General features: G+C 36.5%; 1 protein-coding gene and 1 long non-coding RNA gene across 5 annotated transcripts; both read right to left on the reverse strand.

Moving 5' to 3' along the window:
* Positions 1–4,092: 4,092 nt before the first annotated feature.
* On the reverse strand, positions 4,093–18,973 carry pkia (cAMP-dependent protein kinase inhibitor alpha). 4 transcript variants are annotated; one of them, XM_059017251.1, is made up of 3 exons: positions 18,795–18,973; positions 10,716–10,877; positions 4,093–5,187 (listed from the first exon to the last, which is right to left on the reverse strand). In XM_059017251.1, the coding sequence occupies exons 2-3, from the start codon at positions 10,848–10,850 to the stop codon at positions 5,086–5,088; spliced, it is 237 nt and encodes a 78-aa protein (XP_058873234.1). In that variant the 5' UTR covers positions 10,851–10,877; positions 18,795–18,973; the 3' UTR covers positions 4,093–5,085. The 4 variants fall into 4 exon arrangements, with proteins under 4 accessions (XP_058873234.1, XP_033848853.1, XP_033848855.1 ...); XM_033992962.2 differs by having other exon boundaries at positions 10,703–10,877; positions 18,795–18,945; XM_033992964.3 differs by lacking the exon at positions 18,795–18,973 and adding an exon at positions 18,592–18,786 and having other exon boundaries at positions 10,703–10,877.
* Positions 6,423–10,695, reverse strand: LOC131723710 (uncharacterized). Its single transcript, XR_009320279.1, has 2 exons — positions 8,328–10,695; positions 6,423–8,295 (listed from the first exon to the last, which is right to left on the reverse strand). It is a non-coding gene; the product is annotated as an uncharacterized LOC131723710 (long non-coding RNA).
* Positions 18,974–19,385: the final 412 nt, after the last annotated feature.

Consider the following 19,385-nt stretch of genomic DNA (forward strand, 5'->3'; position numbering starts at 1 on the left):
GACATTTGGAAGCAAACCCATAAAACCTGATGTATATTGAGATCATGTTGATACAGACTGTATCAGTCTGTATCAACATGATCTATATATATATATATATATATATATATATATACACAGACGTGCTCAAATTTGTTGGTACCCCTCCAGAAAAAATGAAGAATGCACAATTTTCTCTGAAATAACTTGAAACTGACAAAAGTAATTGGCATCCACCATTGTTTATTCCATATTTAATAGAAATCAGACTTTGCTTTTGATTTTTTATTCAACATAATATTGTAAATAATAAAACAAATGAAAATGGCATGGACAAAAATGATGGGACCGCTAACCTAATATTTTGTTACACAACCTTTAGAGGCAATCACTGCAATCAAACGTTTTCTGTAGCTCTCAATGAGACTTCTGCACCTGTTAATAGGTAGTTTGACCCACTCTTCCTGAGCAAACTGCTCCAGCTGTCTCAGGTTTGATGGGTGCCTTCTCCAGACTGCAAGTTTCAGCTCTTTCCATAGATGTTCGATAGGATTCAGATCAGGACTCATAGAAGGCCACTTCAGAATAGTCCAATGTTTTGTTCTTATCCATTCTTGGGTGCTTTTAGCTGTGTGTTTTGGGTCATTATCCTGTTGGAGGACCCATGACCTGCGACTGAGACAGAGCTTTCTGACACTGGGCAGTACGTTTCGTTCCAGAATGCCTTGATAGTCTTGAGATTTCATTGTGCCCTGCACAGATTCAAGGCACCCTGTGCCAGGCGCAGCAAAGCAGCCCCAAAACATAACCGAGCCTCCTCCATGTTTCACTGTTTCTTTGAAAGCTTCATTTTTTCGTCTGTGAACATAGAGCTGATGTGACTTGCCAAAAAGCTCCAGTTTTGACTCATTCTCCCAGAAGGATTGTGGCTTGTCAATATGCATTTGAGCAAATTCCAGTCTGGCTTTTTTATGTTTTTCTTTCAAAAGTGGAGTCCTCCTGGGTCTTCTTCCATGGAGCCCACTTTCGCTCAAAAAGCGACGGATGGTGCGATCAGAAACTGATGTACCTTCACCTTGGAGTTCAGCTTGTATCTCTTTGGCAGTTATCCTTGGTTCTTTTTCTACCATTCGCACTATCCTTCTGTTCAATCTGGGGTCGATTTTCCTCTTGCGGCTGCGCCCAGGGAGGTTGGCTACAGTTGGACCTTAAACTTCTTAATAATATTTGCAACTGTTGTCAGAGGAACATCAAGCTGCTTGGAGATGGTCTTGTAGCCTTTACCTTTACCATGCTTGTCTATTATTTTCTTTCTGATCTCCTCAGACAACTCTCTCCTTTGCTTTCTCTGGTCCATGTTCAGTGTGGTGCACACAATGATACCAAACAGCACAGTGACTACTTTTCTCCATTTAAATAGGCTGAATGACTGATTACACGATTGGAGACATGTGTGATACTAATTAAAGAAACTAATTAGTTTGAAATATCACTATAATCCAATTATTTATTATCTTTTCTAAGGGGTACCAACAAATGTGTCCAGGCCATTTTAGAATCTTCTGATCTTTCTGCCTGATATTCTTCATCCTCGCTACACTCAACACCAATGTCATTGTCATCTAACAACTGTAGAACCTCGTCTGCACTCATTCCAGAATAAACATTTCACAAACAAATGGAAGCAATATGCAATTTATCAAATACATTCTGTACTTCATGCGTGTCACATGTAAAGCATTCTCACAGGTTTAAAGTCTTTAATTCCAAATGTCTAAATTACTGGACTGCATGTGTTTCGTGGATAAAAATATTACTAAATACCAACATCAAGACATTATTTACATTCCTGTAACATCAGCAGGCTCTTATAAAAAGATTAATATATGAATGTAAAAAAAGATATTGAAGGTAATATTTAAAAAAAACACATTGTTTTTGCATTGTTGGCCAAGACTCGCTTCGCTGCTGTAAGTCTCCATTTCTGCCTTCTTATGATTGACGTAATGCAAATGTCTTCCAGCAAACAGCACACCAACAGAGCCTAGGTGTCCAGCTATCTGCACACACAGACCTGGTTGCTGTACTGCTGATCTGTGCAATGCAAATCTCAAACGAAAGATGTCCCGTATACTGCACGGTTGGAATGAGGAGGGTTTATACAAAATAAGAGCATTAAAAGTAAAAACAATTCCAAGTTACATGCTCCTGGTCATTGTCAGTATTTACAGCATTTGCAACCCTGGTCAGACTTAAAATAAATATTTATGAGTGACTTTAAAAGGTATTGTGAAGAGGCCGTTTTTATGTTTGAAGGCAATACAGGGTCCAAAGGGGCAACCCTTCAATTGTGAGATAAACTTGTTACAGGTCTGCTAAAGGCCTTCATAAAATATACAGACTGCTAAAAGCAACGGGGTAACTAAATAGATGCCAGTTGGCCTACTTCTGTTTTGACACAGAGGATAATGCATGCGCTACACCACTGTTTTTTCACCAACTCACTTAAAAAGCACTAAACGTTAGGTTATTATAACCCTGGTTTCGGTAACATTCATGTTTCCATAGATATCAACATATACATTTGATTTGCCATATTACATAAGTGATCCTCAATGAGCGACCTCAACCTCATCAGTCCCTGCATTTATTTAAACAGATTTTGTTATGCTTAGGCCTTAAAAGAGTGGTATCTCCTAATAAATGCATATACTAACATTAAAAGTGTGATTAATAATGACAGTCCATGCAGCCATTTAAATGCATGCAATAACAGAGAAGAATAACTGGTATGCCTTGCATCTGTTTTAATTTTTCTTAATTCACAATAAACAGTAAACATTTTTTTTTTTTTTTTTGCAAGGAATAAGGCAGCTGTATTGAACTTCGACAAGTAGGTTCCACAACACTTTGTGTTTAACTGAATGTTAAACAGCTGATTCTTAAAATGTTTTTTTAAAAAACCTTCAGCAAGGTCTATTGATGCTAATCTTTGTTTAATTACAATGCTATTTCCTGCATATGGACTGTAAAACTGAGCCTAGCTGCTTCATTGTAGAAGAGGCTGCGCACACAAAGAAATCAGTGAATGTCCCCTTTTGATATGGGAGGGCTACAATCACCATACAGAGATCCAATTAAATATACTGCCTACAGTACTACTAGTATATGATACATTTGTAAGACTGCATATAGTGGTTACACACATCTGCTTTGTACTGTAGTGTAATTGAAATGTTCAATGTGTAAACACGAATGGAAAGTAGAACTCATCCAGCATTATAGTTAGGATCCAAAATATAAACTGTAGAAATACTGACATAAAAGTGAATTATGAAAAGCTGCAATATACAAAAACATTTTTAAAAAAAATTCAAACGATACACATTTTCAATTAACATTTACTGCAATAATTTAAATTGAAATACATTTAACATTATCTGGTATTTTTGTCTTTTCTACAAGAACACATAATTCTGAGAAATACCACAGTAAACTTTTTCTTTACCATTTTTTGTTTGTCTTACATAACAAAGTTGGACATTTTCCACTAGCTTTTATGGGACTTCAATATTAAAATCACACCTTTAATGAACTGTTGTTTTGAAAATTAAAATACAACAGATTTCACGTTTTCTCAAGAAGACTACAACATTAAAAGGTACAAAAGGAGGTGAAAACATTTTCTTAAATCAAATTACAGGTAGCACTGTTTTGCAAAAACATTACCATCTTTCAGTAGATTGTGTAGTAACTGTGTAATCCTCCTCCACACTACAAGTATTAGCTTGAGGTGGAGTCCTAATACCTGCTGCACAGGAAGTGAATCTATAGTGCTGTGGCAGCATAAATGGGCTTCATCTAAGTAAACATAAAAATTAAAGTTTGGAAAAATAAATAATCTACAGCAAAATTATCAGAATTTAGTCAGACCCACTAGTCACTTGGTATTTCTCTCAGTAAATCACCAAAATGTGTCCTAATATACTGTTAGCATATTTTCTAAGAAATATAATACATCAAAACTGTATATAAAATGCTGTATTCCAATCTAGTAGTTCTGGTGTACAGTATAAAGCACTCAAGTAGTAGTTGTAGAAGTTATCCATATGCTTTTGTGTGTGTTTTTTTTTTTTACATTAATAAAAGTACTTATTACTAATATTTGTGGGGTTACTGTACTATAAATTCAGTTTCAAGTTATTCCTATTGCCAGAGAATTTAGGAAACTGGCCATGAGTGAATGAAAATTAATTACAGTACACTTGCTGCACAAAGATGGTAATACAAGCAAAGAAGGCTGTGTTTTCAAATTCAGCAAACAGGAATAGGCCTTTTTTATACGCTATACCGTGCAAACTGTGGCCCTTTAAAAACAGTGGCAGTTTAGTTTTATATGATGTACAGGCTGAAATACAGAGCTGCTCTTTTAACCATAAAGTTGTTTCAACGTGAAGGTCTGTTTTAATGCAACACATTTAAAAAGCATTTGGCATGACACCTGTTGGCAGCAGATGTGCTAACCCACCTGGTGTCAGCAGTGCTTTTATACAAACAAAATACCTTTTAGAAACAGCTGCTTGAAGTGCTACAAATACATTTCAATGTGCCCTTGTTATATTCAAAGCAACAAGAAGGGGCAGTGTGTGGAAGTCAAACTGTACTACACAAAGCATACTTCCAAAAAATATGTTTATCATCACAATAGATTATTTTTTTTGCCAGAACATTCCTAGATCTGTGGATAGGGGGATCCTTTGTTACACATCCATTAGATCCTAAGCCTCTTGACAACCCAGTGGCTAGCAGCACAACTGGAACAGATTACTGAAGTCTCATCTACATTGATATTTACTTTATCAACTATTGAGATGACAGAACACACCATGTTAGTCACACAGTTTTCTAGCTGAATGATTCATGTTTTCACCCATTATTAAAGACAGGGGTAGAGCAAACATTGTTATAAGCTTGAGACTTCTTCATTAGCTCTACTGCCATTCTGAGGCAATTTTTCTTGAGCAGTTTTTCCTTTTAGCTGTATGTCCTTCTATAGAGTATGCCTGCCTCTCAGCTTCAACAGTTCAGGTAAACACAAGTCTGTTTTCAGGCCTGGATGTTAACCTTCTTCCTGCCCTCCCTCCTGTTGAGCTGCAGGGGCTTGTTCTGTGGAAGAGGTCTGGCTTTTTTCACCATCATTTCCTTTTCCTTGTGAAAAAAAAAAAAAAAAACACACAAAACAAATTAGCATTTCCGTGAAGCAAATTAATCCAAAGCAATTAACAAAATACAATCTGTTATGAAATAGACAGAAAATGTATGAAGATACATTAACCTTAACTAGAACTAATCTTAAACTATCTTGTTATACTTTAGGTAAGATAGTCCATTGTTCGTACCACCATTCAGATCATTATTCTAATCAGGGCCATAAAAACAACCAATTCTGTTCAATAACTTATGTAAGAAAAACATGACATAGCTCTCCAACCATCGGCAATGAATGACTAGAGTGCGGCAGTTGTTGCTAATTGTCTCCTGCTTAATATTTCTAAATATTTTGGTATCCCTGGATAAAAAAAAAATCATCCCCTCTTCACAATATAAATGCAAAAGATCTGACCCCAAATGTGAAAGATTTTCTACAAATAAAGAACGACTGTGTAGCATTCAACATTCATACTGAGTTTGAGCAAGTATCCACAAACATGAGTAAAAGTGTTCTCCTGGTGGTGTTGCAGTGTCTTGTAAACCTCTACAGACATCCCCCCCAGACCATTTGTAAACTCTAATTGAAGTTCAAAAACATCTGTAGACACGTGGAGGTTTAGGAAACGCTCCAGCAAAGATTGTTCTTGCTATGCTCTCATGATGTTGGGTAGCTTTTGGGAAACATCTCCAGTTATCCTCTTAATAGATCTAAGAAATGCATTCATACAAGAGCCTTCAATGTGCCCTGATTGCAGGGAATGATAACAAGGATTTACATTTCGGTAAGATTTAGATTTAGGTAATGCTCTCACTAGGGGTGAAATTCTCAACACAATAAAGTGCAGGTACCCATTTGCGCAGCTGGGTGTAAACATTTAAAAAAATTGAGACAATTTGAGTGTCAATGAATAAATGCTTTAAAAATGTATACATATCAGTACACGATACATTTATGAATACAAAATAAGCCTTATTATAAAATATAACCAATTCACCATAAACAAGGAAGCTGAAAATACTGAAAGCTTTGTGCCCTCTGCATGTATCACTCATGTACTGTAATTTAACAGTTAAACCTTAAATGACAAGCATTAAGAAATATAACATTATGCTGTAGAGGGAGTTTTATTTCAAGATATCCTAAAAAAGGGATCATGTTATATAAAAATGGTATAGAAATAAACAACTGTGCTATGAAAAAATTATACCAACATTTCTAAGTCAAATAATGCAATGTAACAGGCACTATTTAAGAAATGATGTACTTGACTTGGCCATTTTAATCTCCATAGTATTCTCTGAAATCATCCCCATACTTTCCAGACCCTGGGTACTCATCTAGAGGACCTGGTCATTCTACAATGACAGCCTTGGATTAGAACATATATCCCTGTTTCTTTTATTTAGATTTTTTACTTATTACTTATCCTACAAGAACATATTCTGTGTGCTTCTCTGTTGTGATTCTGTGTAGATTACCTACCATGATATATCCCAGAAAAAGATTTTTCAGGCAGAAATAGTATAAAAGTAGACTTTTTAAAAAAAAAAATCCCTGGCATTGTGGTTTCTGCACAATAAACAAAGTAGCAAAAGACATTTTCATAAAGTAATATCGGTACTGTCTGGTACTTTTTTTATGTACAGGTAAGTGAAAACTCAAATTAATTTAAATAAACTTGTAGAAAAGGGGGCATTGTACAAAGAAAAAACACCTCATGTTTTGGTTTTCGTTTATTACAGTCCTCATAACAGAAAATACTTGGATCACAACAAAACAAAACATTGATCATTATACTTAACACATACCTTGCAAGTTGGGCCAGTGTTTGAAAAGCGTGAAGCACACCTACATCTGTATCCCGATTTTGACTCGCTTACGAAATCTGAAGCAGCACTTTGTTGATCCTGTTTTTAAATGTTAATCCCTACTGTCCCACACATCACTTGCTATTTTAGAAACATTTGTGCAAATTCTGGCAAGGTGATAAATCGGTGCAAGGCAAAATGCGTTGTGATAATTATTTCTAATATTTATCAACTATGTAATTTATGGCGAACACTGACGTGGATTTTTTGCCTTCAATTTCATGTGCAGCAATGGTTGTTGAAATATTCTGATAGTTTCTCTACCGCCCTAAAGAAAATAATTACTCCATAATAATGTCCTTTTTACCTATTCTATCGAAGGTTCTGGAGAGGACTGTGTATAGTTTTTGTGAAAACTACCTTTCCTTTAACCAGATTTTAACGAAATCACAGTTTGGCTTTCAAACTAATTCAGGAACAGGGGATGTATTTGAACATTTCTTGGTCTGTGCTACAAAAATGTGGATTCCGGTTACGTTACAGTACTTTTTGACCTCTCCAGAGGCTTTGACTCACTTCCACATAATGTCCTTTTATCAAAACTGTCTATACAGGTTTGGTGAAGGCATTTTGGGCTGGTTTTCTTCTTACCTTGTGGGGCGTTGGCAAAGTGTTGCTGTCCAGGGACAACTTTCTTCTAAGTTACCAGTGATATCATGTGTTCCTCAAGGGTCTGTTTTGGGCCCTTTGTTGTTTAATCTGTATGTTAATGATTTGGCAAATATACACTTCTCAGAATTTACCAATTTTCTTATGTTTACAGATGACACTACATTATATAAAACAATTATAAATCCAGAAACAGACTCATTAGCTTTTCAACATGTCTATTGGTTTAGAATGAATTATTTGAAACTGAGGGGGGAGGGGTTCTAATTGAGAAAGTCATGCATTATAAGCTCCTGGGGGTTTGGGTATCTGATAACTTGCTCTGGTCACACCACACCAATTATGTTTGCAGCAAAGCGAGAAGAATTTGGGGGGTGATTTTTCGTTCTTTTAGAGAGGCCCCTCCAAATGTTGTTTTCTAGCTTTACAAGAGTTTGGTAAGACCTGTTTTCCAGTACCTGGGACCCATTTAAAAAATACAATACTAAGAAGCTTGAGTCTGTGCAAAAATGTGCTTGTAGGATTGTATTGAATAACTGAAATTGGGATTTTACTTATGACAACCTTCTTAGTCGGTCTTCTCTTAAACCATTAAGTGGCAGAAGGTTCTATTTTATTCTTGTTGACCTCTATAAGGTTTTGCATTCACTGTGTTCTACCTCTATGTGAGTCTGTGCTTGTAAAAGACCTTGGGGTTATGGAATGCCCTTCCGGATTCATTGTCATTATCAAGCCTCTCTGGGTTTAAAACTGCTACTCTGTACAATCTGCGTTTGAGGTGAACTTGTTTTAGTTGTAATGTAATTTAAATATAAATATCTGTATCTCTGTATCTTTTAATATATTTGTGTATTGTATGTATACGCGTGTGTATATGTGTGTTTTTATTGATATTGCTTGGATGTATAATTGCTGTATTGTTTATTATTAGGTCTCTCTTTGTATTAGTGCTGCACTATTGAGATGTACCTGTGGGCACAAAGTAAAATAAATAAAGAAATAATAATTACAAAAAAAAAATAATAATAATAATTACTCTATACCGCTGTTTTCACATCACACTGCTAGTCTTCTCTCATTGATCAACTAATGAGCACTGACACAAAGCGAAATGGGCGAAGATTTGTGACGCATGCCAAAATGAAATCTGACCAGAATGAGAGCTTGGCCAATCAACAGGTAGTGATTATACTGACATTAATGGTGGCCAATAGCATCTAACAGAAACAGAAACAGAAGCAATATGAGGAAACCAAATGCAAGCAGCATGAACTGTGCTGAATGAAAGTGCATATGAGAAACATTGCACCAGTGGACTGTGTGAGTGTATGGAATGCATCCTCGTTGGATGAAAATCAGATTAAATAAATCCTGGTACCCAGTACCGGCATTAAAATAAGACCCGGTACGGAGTACCGTTTAATCCCGGCAGAATTTCACCCCTGGGTCTCACCAAGCAAGTTTACTGTTATGAATGTCTTACTATTATAAACCTATTATAAAGATCTGCATCCCTATAAGTATAATATACACCTTCTGTACATAGATACATATTGTCTGCATGAGATAAATGAAAAGAAAAACAATATTTTACACTGTATTTTTCCACTGCCTCTGAAAATACTGCAATGAAATTCAATACTGCCATCTACTGACATAAAGTGTAAACTGCAGTTTCAAATGCTAAAGTCTTAAGGGAAATGTCTTGATTCGAAATTGGAAGCAAAGTACTTGAACCGTAACTGGAATAGTGGGATGCAAGGCTTTTGTAGGTACTTTGATACAATTAGACAGTACTGTGTTCACGCCAGATCTCAGGGCAAATAATAAATAACACACACATGCAAACTGCCTTACATATTTATTAGTTTTCTAAAAATAATAATCTTGTCTCCTTACTTATAAAACATTCAGCAAGCTTTTAAAATAAACACTGATGGTTCCAGAATACTAAATGAACAACTTCTATAAACGTTTTTTTCTTCAAAAATGTTTAATTTTTAGCATACAGTATTATAGGAAGGGGCTATAAAGCCATTCATCAGGAAGCCTTTATCCATGATCAAAATGCAGACGATTCTAGTGCTTTTGCATACAGTATGTGCTTTTGCATACAGTTAAAACATATATAGAATAAAGTGCGATAACCAAGGCTTTAAAATTAATATATTAATATGCTTACATCTTATTTGCAATTGAATATCTCTTGCATCTGTGCTTGCTTATTTTACTTTAAAGCGGTTGTAGTTAAAATGCCATCAATGCCAATGGGGTCAAAGCATGTTACTGGCTGGTACTGGCTGCAAAGAATATCCGTCATTAGGGGAAACAGTTGGTTGGTTACAGGACAGAAGACACTGAAAAGGTGGGGACAACTTCATTTTCTAGCTGAAATGACCAAGGAAGTGCAAGACTTATTTGGTACCAGATATCATTTTTTGTGGATTTTCTCAAAAGAAAGGAATCTATTAGGCTGTATTTGAATATCTGTGTTTCCTAAAAAAGCTAAGTGAAGATAATGGGTTTTAAACCATTGGTTAATAACCCTATAATGGGACTGGTTCACTGCATATTTTGTAGAAACATCACTCTAACCAGAATAAAAAGATGTTGGATTTAACAGGTGGAAACGATCATCTGAAACATTTTTGGAAGATCACTTTTATTTTTAAACCTGTTTCTATTTTTGGGGTTGTTTTGCTACAATGTTTCATATTATGGGACTGGCATTCACATTGCTTTTTGGAAAACACTTTCCCTGGTATTGAAATATTAGCAACCTTGTCATCCTTTTTTACATAGAGAAAGGCTATATATTACAGTATTATCTGTTCATGCATGTTATCATGTAAAGTGTGCATACAGGAACATACCTTGTCATACATTAACACATTATCAGCACAATCCTATTCTAAAAACCATCAGGAATATTAACATTACAGAATCTCTAGGCTCCAGAGCAATTGATTTTCAAGGGAAATGTACATTCTGTGAATGCTGTTCCGTTAAGAATTTTCTTGTAGTCACTACTCACCTTCATTACCTACATCAAGCTCTGATAGCTTCTGAGATAAGTCAGGGTCCAGATCACTCGGGGCACCACGAATGTCGTGCATTGCATTTCGACGTCCTGTTCTTCCAGAAGCAATAAAATCTGCATATGTTGATTCAACATCAGTCATCGCTAACACATTTCAACATATCAGTACCTGCAAGCAAATAAAAAGTCATTTTAATGAAATAGACTCATGCTTCCAAACTTTAGAATAATACAAAAACTACAATTTTTGTTATTGTACGTGTGTTCATATCACAGTATTGGGGGTGGGGTGACTTTCCAAAAATATTGCAATAATGCAGTTTATAAGTTCTGTGTTGTTCCCTAACTGGCAGATTGACCTGAGGGTTGTGGTGGGTTGTCTGCCAGTTGGTCATTAACACTTTAATCAATAAATACTTATTGACAGTCTTGACTTTAACATTTGCCAAGAATTACTTTATGAACAGATACAAATCGGTGATTTTATATTACTTGTACTTTTCAATAAACTTGTAATGTTTTGTTTTTAATTTTTCAGTTTGCTGCAGCTGACAAAACAGACAATATGTTCATAAAGACTTAGCGTTAATTCTGATGAGCCCGGCAGGATGCTGCTGTGAGAATACAGTAAGTAAATGTAGTACTTACTGTTACTAAAGAGTTTACATCAATAGAAGCATTGTAACTGACCTAGCCTGTGAACTACAAGAGCAGCTACTGAATTCAGGCCAACGCACCTTAGCACAGACCAGCAATCCCACTCACAATGACTGCAAACATCATAAAAATGTTAGGGTGCACAGTATGACAAACAATGGAAATGTAAGTTGATGCTACTTAACTTTTAATATTTGATCTAACACCTCAACCAAAATGACGATAAGGATCCTGCTACTAAATACAGTTATATCCATGAAAATAAATGATCCTGTTTGAGACATTCGACAAACACACAAAGCACCACACCATAGGTTTCCTGAAAAAGTTCACCACTGCAGCCAGCATTTAAAGACACATCAATTCTTGTAGCATGTTATAAGATGGTGTTTTGCAGCTGAGCCAGTGTTAGCATTAGTTGCCTGACTAAAAGCACATATGAAAGACAGCACAGCACAGTATGGATAAAGGTTACAAACATAAAATGAAACTATTCTGACTTACTGCTGTTTATTTTTTTTTTACCGTAATCCTGCGTTAGGCCAAAGCTAAATATTTACAAATTAAAGCTGTTCCCAACATCCACAGCATGGATCTATTTTTAGTTGATCGTGTCACCCATCACCTTTCCCAGTCTCTGACAGCTGTGCCCTATCATCATGTTTTCAGACAGCCTTAAATAGCATTGCATTCAGAAGTAATGCAATAGCCTATCATTTTAATAATATAATAAACTTCAGATAATTATTTTTTACTGGCAAACCGATCCTTTTCCCAAAATTTGCTAGCTTTATTTTTTGCTATTTAACACAATTTAAAAAAAGCAAAAGTTCCTAGAGTTTGGGCTGTTAGCTTGTGTAAGTTTTATTTTATTTTGTTGTTTTTTTTTTACTACAAATACCATTAAAATATTAATATATTGGTATTCCTTGAAAAAACAAAAAAGTATTTCAGAAGGAATAACAGTAACAGTATGAAGCTGCAAGTGGATGAGGGTAGTGAGGCTTATGGCTTAACCTACTTTATTATCCTTAGTTTGCAAACATATATTGTAAAAAATACAAGAGACAAAATGGGATTATACATTTAAATGTGTGAAAAATATTAAGCTTGCTTTTGTAAGGTTCGTCTTCTTTACAATAAAATAGTCTGGACAAAGATTGTCAAAACTATCATGTTTTGAGAAGCAGAAAAAATATATTTTAAAATTGTGCTGCAAAGTCAAAGTGTTGGAATCATTGTGAGTATCATGAAATGTAATTTCAAACAGGACTGGACAGGATGTGCTCTGATATGAACTAGACATGATTCAGTACCATAAGCCAATCAGCTTCTCGCTCCAGTGGGCTTCTATCAGATGGTAGATACCTGCTGCTACGTCACAGCATCAACTGTGAATCACATTTTAAATAAATCCACGCAAGTACTGGCTTTTTTTTTTTTATTATTTTGGCTTGCCTTAATGAAAGCTCAGTTCACATCTATTGGACAGCCAATACTAAACAAAGACACAATTGGTCCAAATTATTTTATAATCCGCCAAAACCAGCCAATCAAAACTTTGCACCGATGAATGCTATTCCTAATCTACATTAATGATTTAGATTCTGGTATAGTAAGCAAACTTGTTAAATTTGCAGACGACACAAAAATAGGAGGAGTGGCAAACACTGTTGCAGCAGCAAAGGTCATTCAAAATGATCTAGACAGCATCCAGAACTGGGCAGACACATGGCAAATGACATTTAATAGAGAAAAGTGTAAAGTACTGCACGCAGGCAATAAAATGTGCATTATAAATATCATATGGGAGATACTGAAATTGAAGAAGGACTCTATGAAAAAGACCTAGGAGTTTATGTTGACTCAGAAATGTTTTCATCTAGACAATGTGGGGAAGCTATAAAAAAGGCCAACAAGATGCTCTGATATATTGTGAGAAGTGTTGAATTTAAATCAAGAGAAGTAATGTTAAAACTTTACAATGCATTAGTAAGACTTCACCTAGAATATTGTGTTCAGTTCTGGTCACCTCGTTACAAAAAGGATATTGCTGTTCTAGAAAGAGTGCAAAGAAGAGCAACCAGAATTATCCCGGGTTTAAAAGGCATGTTGTATGCAGACAGGCTAAAAGAACTGAATCTATTCAGTCTTGAACAAAGAAGACTATGCGGTGATCTGATTCAAGCATTCAAAATCCTAAAAGGTATACAGTGTCGACCCAGGGGACTTTTTTGACCTGAAAAAAGAAACAAGGACCAGGGGTCACAAATGGAGATTAGATAAAGGGGCATTCAGAACAGAAAATAGGAGCCCCTTTTTTACAGAGAATTGTGAGGGTATGGAACCAACTCCCCTGTAATGTTGTTGAAGCTGACACCCTGGGATCCTTCAAGAAGCTGCTTGATGAGATTCTGGGATCAATAAGCTACTAACAACCAAATGAGCAAGATGGGCTGAATGGCCTCCTCTCGTTTGTAAACTTTCTTATGTTCTTATGAATGCAACCAGTCCTGTACCTGCCACTGCTGCATCAGCCAATCGCAGCCTGTCAGCTCAATTGGAACTCAACATCTTTCAACAACAACAAACCAAGACACACACAGTTCCAGCTACATTGCTCCATTCAAAAAATAATAAGAAAATAATGAGAAAAATCACTTTCTAATAGTGATAGCATCCTTTCAATGAAGACTCTACCATGTGGTAGTTGACCTTGACTTTCGTGAGTGTCTTCGTCTTCGGTCTAGGAAGGATAACTCCAGTCGTGGTCAACTACCCAAAGGTAGAGCCTTCATCAACATGCACTATTGCTTAGTTTAGTAAAGACTGTTGTATTATTGAATAATGAATAGTCACTACAATGACCTTAAATTAAAATGCAACTATGTTTTTTGATACAAATACAAAAGTAAAAAAAAAAAATACAGAAGTTGGACATTAATAAGACTAAAGAGAAATCCTATTAAAAGAAAAATTTTAAAGAAGTCAGGACTTTCTATAAATAACAAAATAACACTGTACTGACTTGTCACATTTGATTATCTGTTAACTGCTATTGATGGCAATTCAAAGACTAGTAAAGCACCATGGTAAGTTCAAATACCACTCTGTTTTAGTTCACATTAATAACTAATTAATTAAACACTAACAATTCAGTAAGTAGAACTGAATTATTATTAAGGAAACATTATCAATGTACACACAACTTTGTATTAAACCCCAAACCCCAACATGAATGTATTGTAAAGACCCTGGGTCTGCTGTAACTGCGTTCAGGAAGGTTCTGTGTCTCAGGGTCAACAGTTCAATGGCAGCAGGTGTTCAGAGACGTCAGAGACGGGAGAATCGCCACCAACCAGAAGCTTTGCTTGCCGCGTGATTGGGACCGGTTGCAACATTGTTGCCACAAACCAAGGGACTAGATGTCGCAACCAGGGGGTCGAGAGCAGGAAGCCGTGTCTGCTTGGGATTGGTGGCTAGGGAACTGGGGCGTGGCCTGGACGTGGGGATAAGTAACAGGCTGCTGCTGAGATGAACGAGCTGCTGCTGGTGAGAGAAAAGAGTGAAGAAACAGCTAAGGAGAACCAAAAGAGAAGTGGGACTACAAAGGACCAGAGACTGCACTTAGTGGCTGTAGCACATGGCCGAAACAGTGTGCTTTAGACTGTCTTTTATTTTATTTTTAATATTTGTCACAGTCTGAGTTGCTCTACGCTGCTCAGCTGTATTTTTACCACTGGCTGGTAAAGCAGTACGTTTTTACCTGTCAAGTGTAGTCCTGGCTTAATAAACTGTCCATTCGAAAACTTGCAAAACCTGAGTGAGCCTGCTTCATTTTCCCGTAAACGCTACAGTATCATGAACTTGAAGAAAATGTTGTTTATGCTCTTCACTTTCTGTAGAGGTATAGCCTGCACATAACTCCAATGCTGAACAGTCCATTTTATACATACTAACATAGGTGGGACTCGACCGGCAGGCTTTTCATGACTCTACCCCACCCACCACAGTCCCCATCGCCCAGTGAATTTCAATGACAAAACAAGAGGTACATGTTACAATGACATGAATGACAAGTCTTCATTTTTAACCACATACAGATAAGAGATATGAAATCCCATGTATTCATACTATGAGGGAAGTATGGTCAGAGAATATCAGGAAGACTTCTGACTGCAAGAGGGTTTAAAGGTTATGTTCCCTATAAAGCTGCAATGTCTGTCACACTGCACCCCAAGTAAATTGGAATTTGTATGCAATATTCCTTTTAAATATACAGCTTTCTTTGTGATGAACTATTATATGGGCTCTTACAGTATTTTGCTTGTCAATTCAAAATTATTCTTTTGTTTTAGTGGTTGCTTAGGCATTATTTTCAAAGTTCAATGATAATCAACATGCAAATGGTTGTAGTCCCAATTTCTACTAGCTTTGCAACAACTACCTGATACAAATCAATTACTAAATTATGAATAATTAGAAATAAGAGTTTGTGAACAAAAACAAAGCATGACTGGCAGCATAATCTAAGAGGCATGTTATATGTGATTGAATGGTTTCTAAACATGAAGTAATATGGAAATGTGAAAAAGATATATCCAGAATTAAAAACAACGCTCACTGGACACCTCCTATAATGGAATGTTAGGTATAATTTGTTGTTTTATTATAAAGCTGAATCTCTACTTTAGAACAATTAGAAATTATAGAAATCACTTTCTTTGTGGTTTTTCTCATTTTTTAACTACCCAAATACTTCTGTCTGCAACTGTGCGCGTTTGTGTGTGTGTGTGTGTGTGTATATATATATATATATATGTATTGCAAAAGTATTCAGACCCCTGACCAATTCTCTCATATTACTGAATTACAAATGGCACATTGAAATTTCGTTCTGTTTGATATTTTATTTTAAAACACTGAAACTCAAAATCAATTATTGTAAGGTGACATTGGTTTTATGTTGGGAAATATTTTTAAGAAAAATAAAAACCTGAAATATCTTGCTTGCATAAGTATTCAACCCCCACACATTAATATTTGGTAGAGCCACATTTCGCTGCAATAACAGCTTTAAGTCTTTTGGGGTAAGTATGTACCAGCTTTGCATACAGTGTCGGAGTGATTTTGGCCCTTTCTTCTTGGCAGATTTGCTCCAGGTTGTTCAGGTTGGTTGGACGACGCTTGTGGACCGCAATTTTCAAATAGTGCCACAGATTCTCAATGGGATTGAGATCAGGACTTTGACTGGGCCACTGTAGGACATTCATCTTTTTGTTCTTGAGCCACTCCAATGTTGCTTTGGCCTTGTGCTTGGGATCATTGTCCTGCTGAAAGGTGAATTTCCTCCCAAGCTTCAGTTTTTTAGCGGACTGAAGCAGGTTCTCTTGCAGTATTTCCCTGTATTTTGCTCCATCCATTCTTTCTTCAATTTTAACAAGATGCCCACTCCCTGCTGATGAGAAGCATCCCCACAGCATGATGCTGCCACCACCACACTTCACTGTAGGGATGGTGTGTCTTGAGGCATGGGCAGTGTTAGGTTTGCGCCACACATAGCGCTTTGAGTTTTGGCCAAAAAGCTCTATCTTGGTCTCATCTGACCGCAAAACCTTTTCCCACATCGCAGCTGGGTCACTCTCATGCTTTCTGGCAAACTCCAGACGTGCTTTCAGGTGGTACTTTTTGAGTAACAGCTTCTTTCTTGCCACCCTCCCATACAGGCCAGTGTTATGCAGAGCTCTTGATATGGTTGACTGGTGCACCATTACTCCACTCCCAGCCACTGAACTCTGTAGCTCCTTCAAAGTGATTGTTGGCCTCTCTGTGGCTTCTCTCACAAGTCTCCTTCTTGTTTGAGCGCTGAGTTTTGAGGGACGGCCTTTTCTTGGCAGTGCCTGGGTGGTGTGATGCAGCTTCCACTTCCTGATTATTGATCCAACTGTGCTCACAGGGATATCCAAACACTTGCTCTTTGGTCTTCATTTTTCCTTCAGATTCACAGCCTGACCAATGATCCTTCAACAGTGGGGTTTTTATCCAGAAAACGTGACAGCAACTTTAATGGTTCACAGGTGGAGGCCAATGGTAAGGTAATTGTGTCCTAGTAAGGGCAATTGCTTTCATCGGTGTAAACTGGGAACTTCCACAGCACAGGGGTTGAATACTTATGCAAGCAAGATATTTCAGTTTTTTATTTTTCTTAAAAATATTTCCCAACATAAAACCAATGTCACCTTACAATAATTGATTTTGAGTTTCAGTGTTTTAAAATATCAAACAGAACGAAATTTCAATGTACCATTTGTAATTCAGTAATATGAGAGAATTGGTCAGGGGTCTGAATACTTTTGCAAGGCACTGTGTATATATATATATATATATATATATATATATATATATATATATATATATATATATATATATATAATACATTGATAAATAGACTCAATAACATGATCCCTGAAGGTATAAAGGAATAGTAGATCATTACATCAGATAAACAGAGTGTATGCAATCCCCAGGTAGGTACTAAATCCAGATAGCAAGTACAGTATTACTGTACAAGAAATATCACTATGTTCAGCTGGGTTAGGAACAAAAAAGGGTTGAGGACAACTCCCTTTGCCTGATCTGTCACCTAATCTAAATAACGCAGTATGTTTTTGTCTTCACATAGCACATGCGGTTTTAATACCGAGCATTGTGAAGGGTCTGTTTTGAAAACACATTTTTATGACCAAAGAGCTGTGGTGCCGAATACTGTCTGAAGGGATAGCAGTATTAGCCTCTGCCTTCTTTAACTTGACATCCAACACAATGCAAGTGGCTATGAGGCTAATATAGGTACCGGTATGTGAAAAGCTGATATAACATACTAATATAGCGAGAGCCAATGTAGCAGAATATTTTAATGACGTTCAATAAAGATCACGCATTTAGAAGGCCCTGAGAAGAAGATGCTAAATGCATTCCTGCAACCCGCGGCAGACATACAAATAACAAAGCTTTCCCAATACAGAAAAATCCGCAGCGCTTCTGCTTAATCTGCACATGCCGACTGTAGTTTCAATTTTGTGTTCAAGATGCAGCATAACACTGAGAATGTTGTTTATTTTCCCAATACATACACATTTCAAAATATATTCTAATGCCCCCCTCCCCCATACTAATTCGTTTTACTATTATTATTTATATAGGCTGTAACTTCCACGAATGCTTACCTGTACTGATGCAACCGGATAGAATATGCGATTTATAACAACGCTTACATTTTAGAGAGGGAAAGAAAGAAATAAACGCCGTTGTTGTTTTAACTACGTATTACACTATTTATGCAAGGTGCTACACAACGCTTCCATTCTGTCCAAATAAAATATAACATGGTGTGAAATCCCATCATGTTGGCAGACGGTGGCGTACGTACCTTCTGCTATTGTGGCTCATTGAAATGTAAAGAAATGAACCCGGTTCCAGCTTGCCAAATGTTATTTCACTGAGGCCCACAGCATTTCTTCTCTGAAACGATAGCATCACGAGCCACTAGAAACTGCATTTCTGCATTTTTTAATGATGTCATGCTACATTCCGGTATTTATTCCCAGGGTAGGGGAGACACATAATTACTGGAAATGAAGGTCAGACAGCTACGTTCCCTCTACGACTTTCATTTAGTTAGCCACTGTGGCTAAAGCAAATTAACATTTTTAGACACACTATAAAAACTTAAGCCACTTAACAATACAGTACTGTAAAAAAGTTAAACATACTGTTTTACAAGGCGAAAAGACGTGTATTGTATTTGAAAACACATAGATATTTAAATACCAGACCCTACCCTTTACAATACACATAAACAGTATATTTAAAGTGGACTATAACTCGGATTCCCATTTAATAAATGCCAAACTTAGTCCCACATGAAAAAAACGTTTTTTTGTTTTTTTTACTGTGACGGTTTTCTTTGCATTGCAGGGCAGTGCTATTAGTGTGTGTTAATATTAATGCCTACCTGACC

Source organism: Acipenser ruthenus, chromosome 3, assembly GCF_902713425.1.
Source record: "Acipenser ruthenus chromosome 3, fAciRut3.2 maternal haplotype, whole genome shotgun sequence".
Taxonomy (NCBI): Eukaryota; Metazoa; Chordata; class Actinopteri; order Acipenseriformes; family Acipenseridae; genus Acipenser; species Acipenser ruthenus.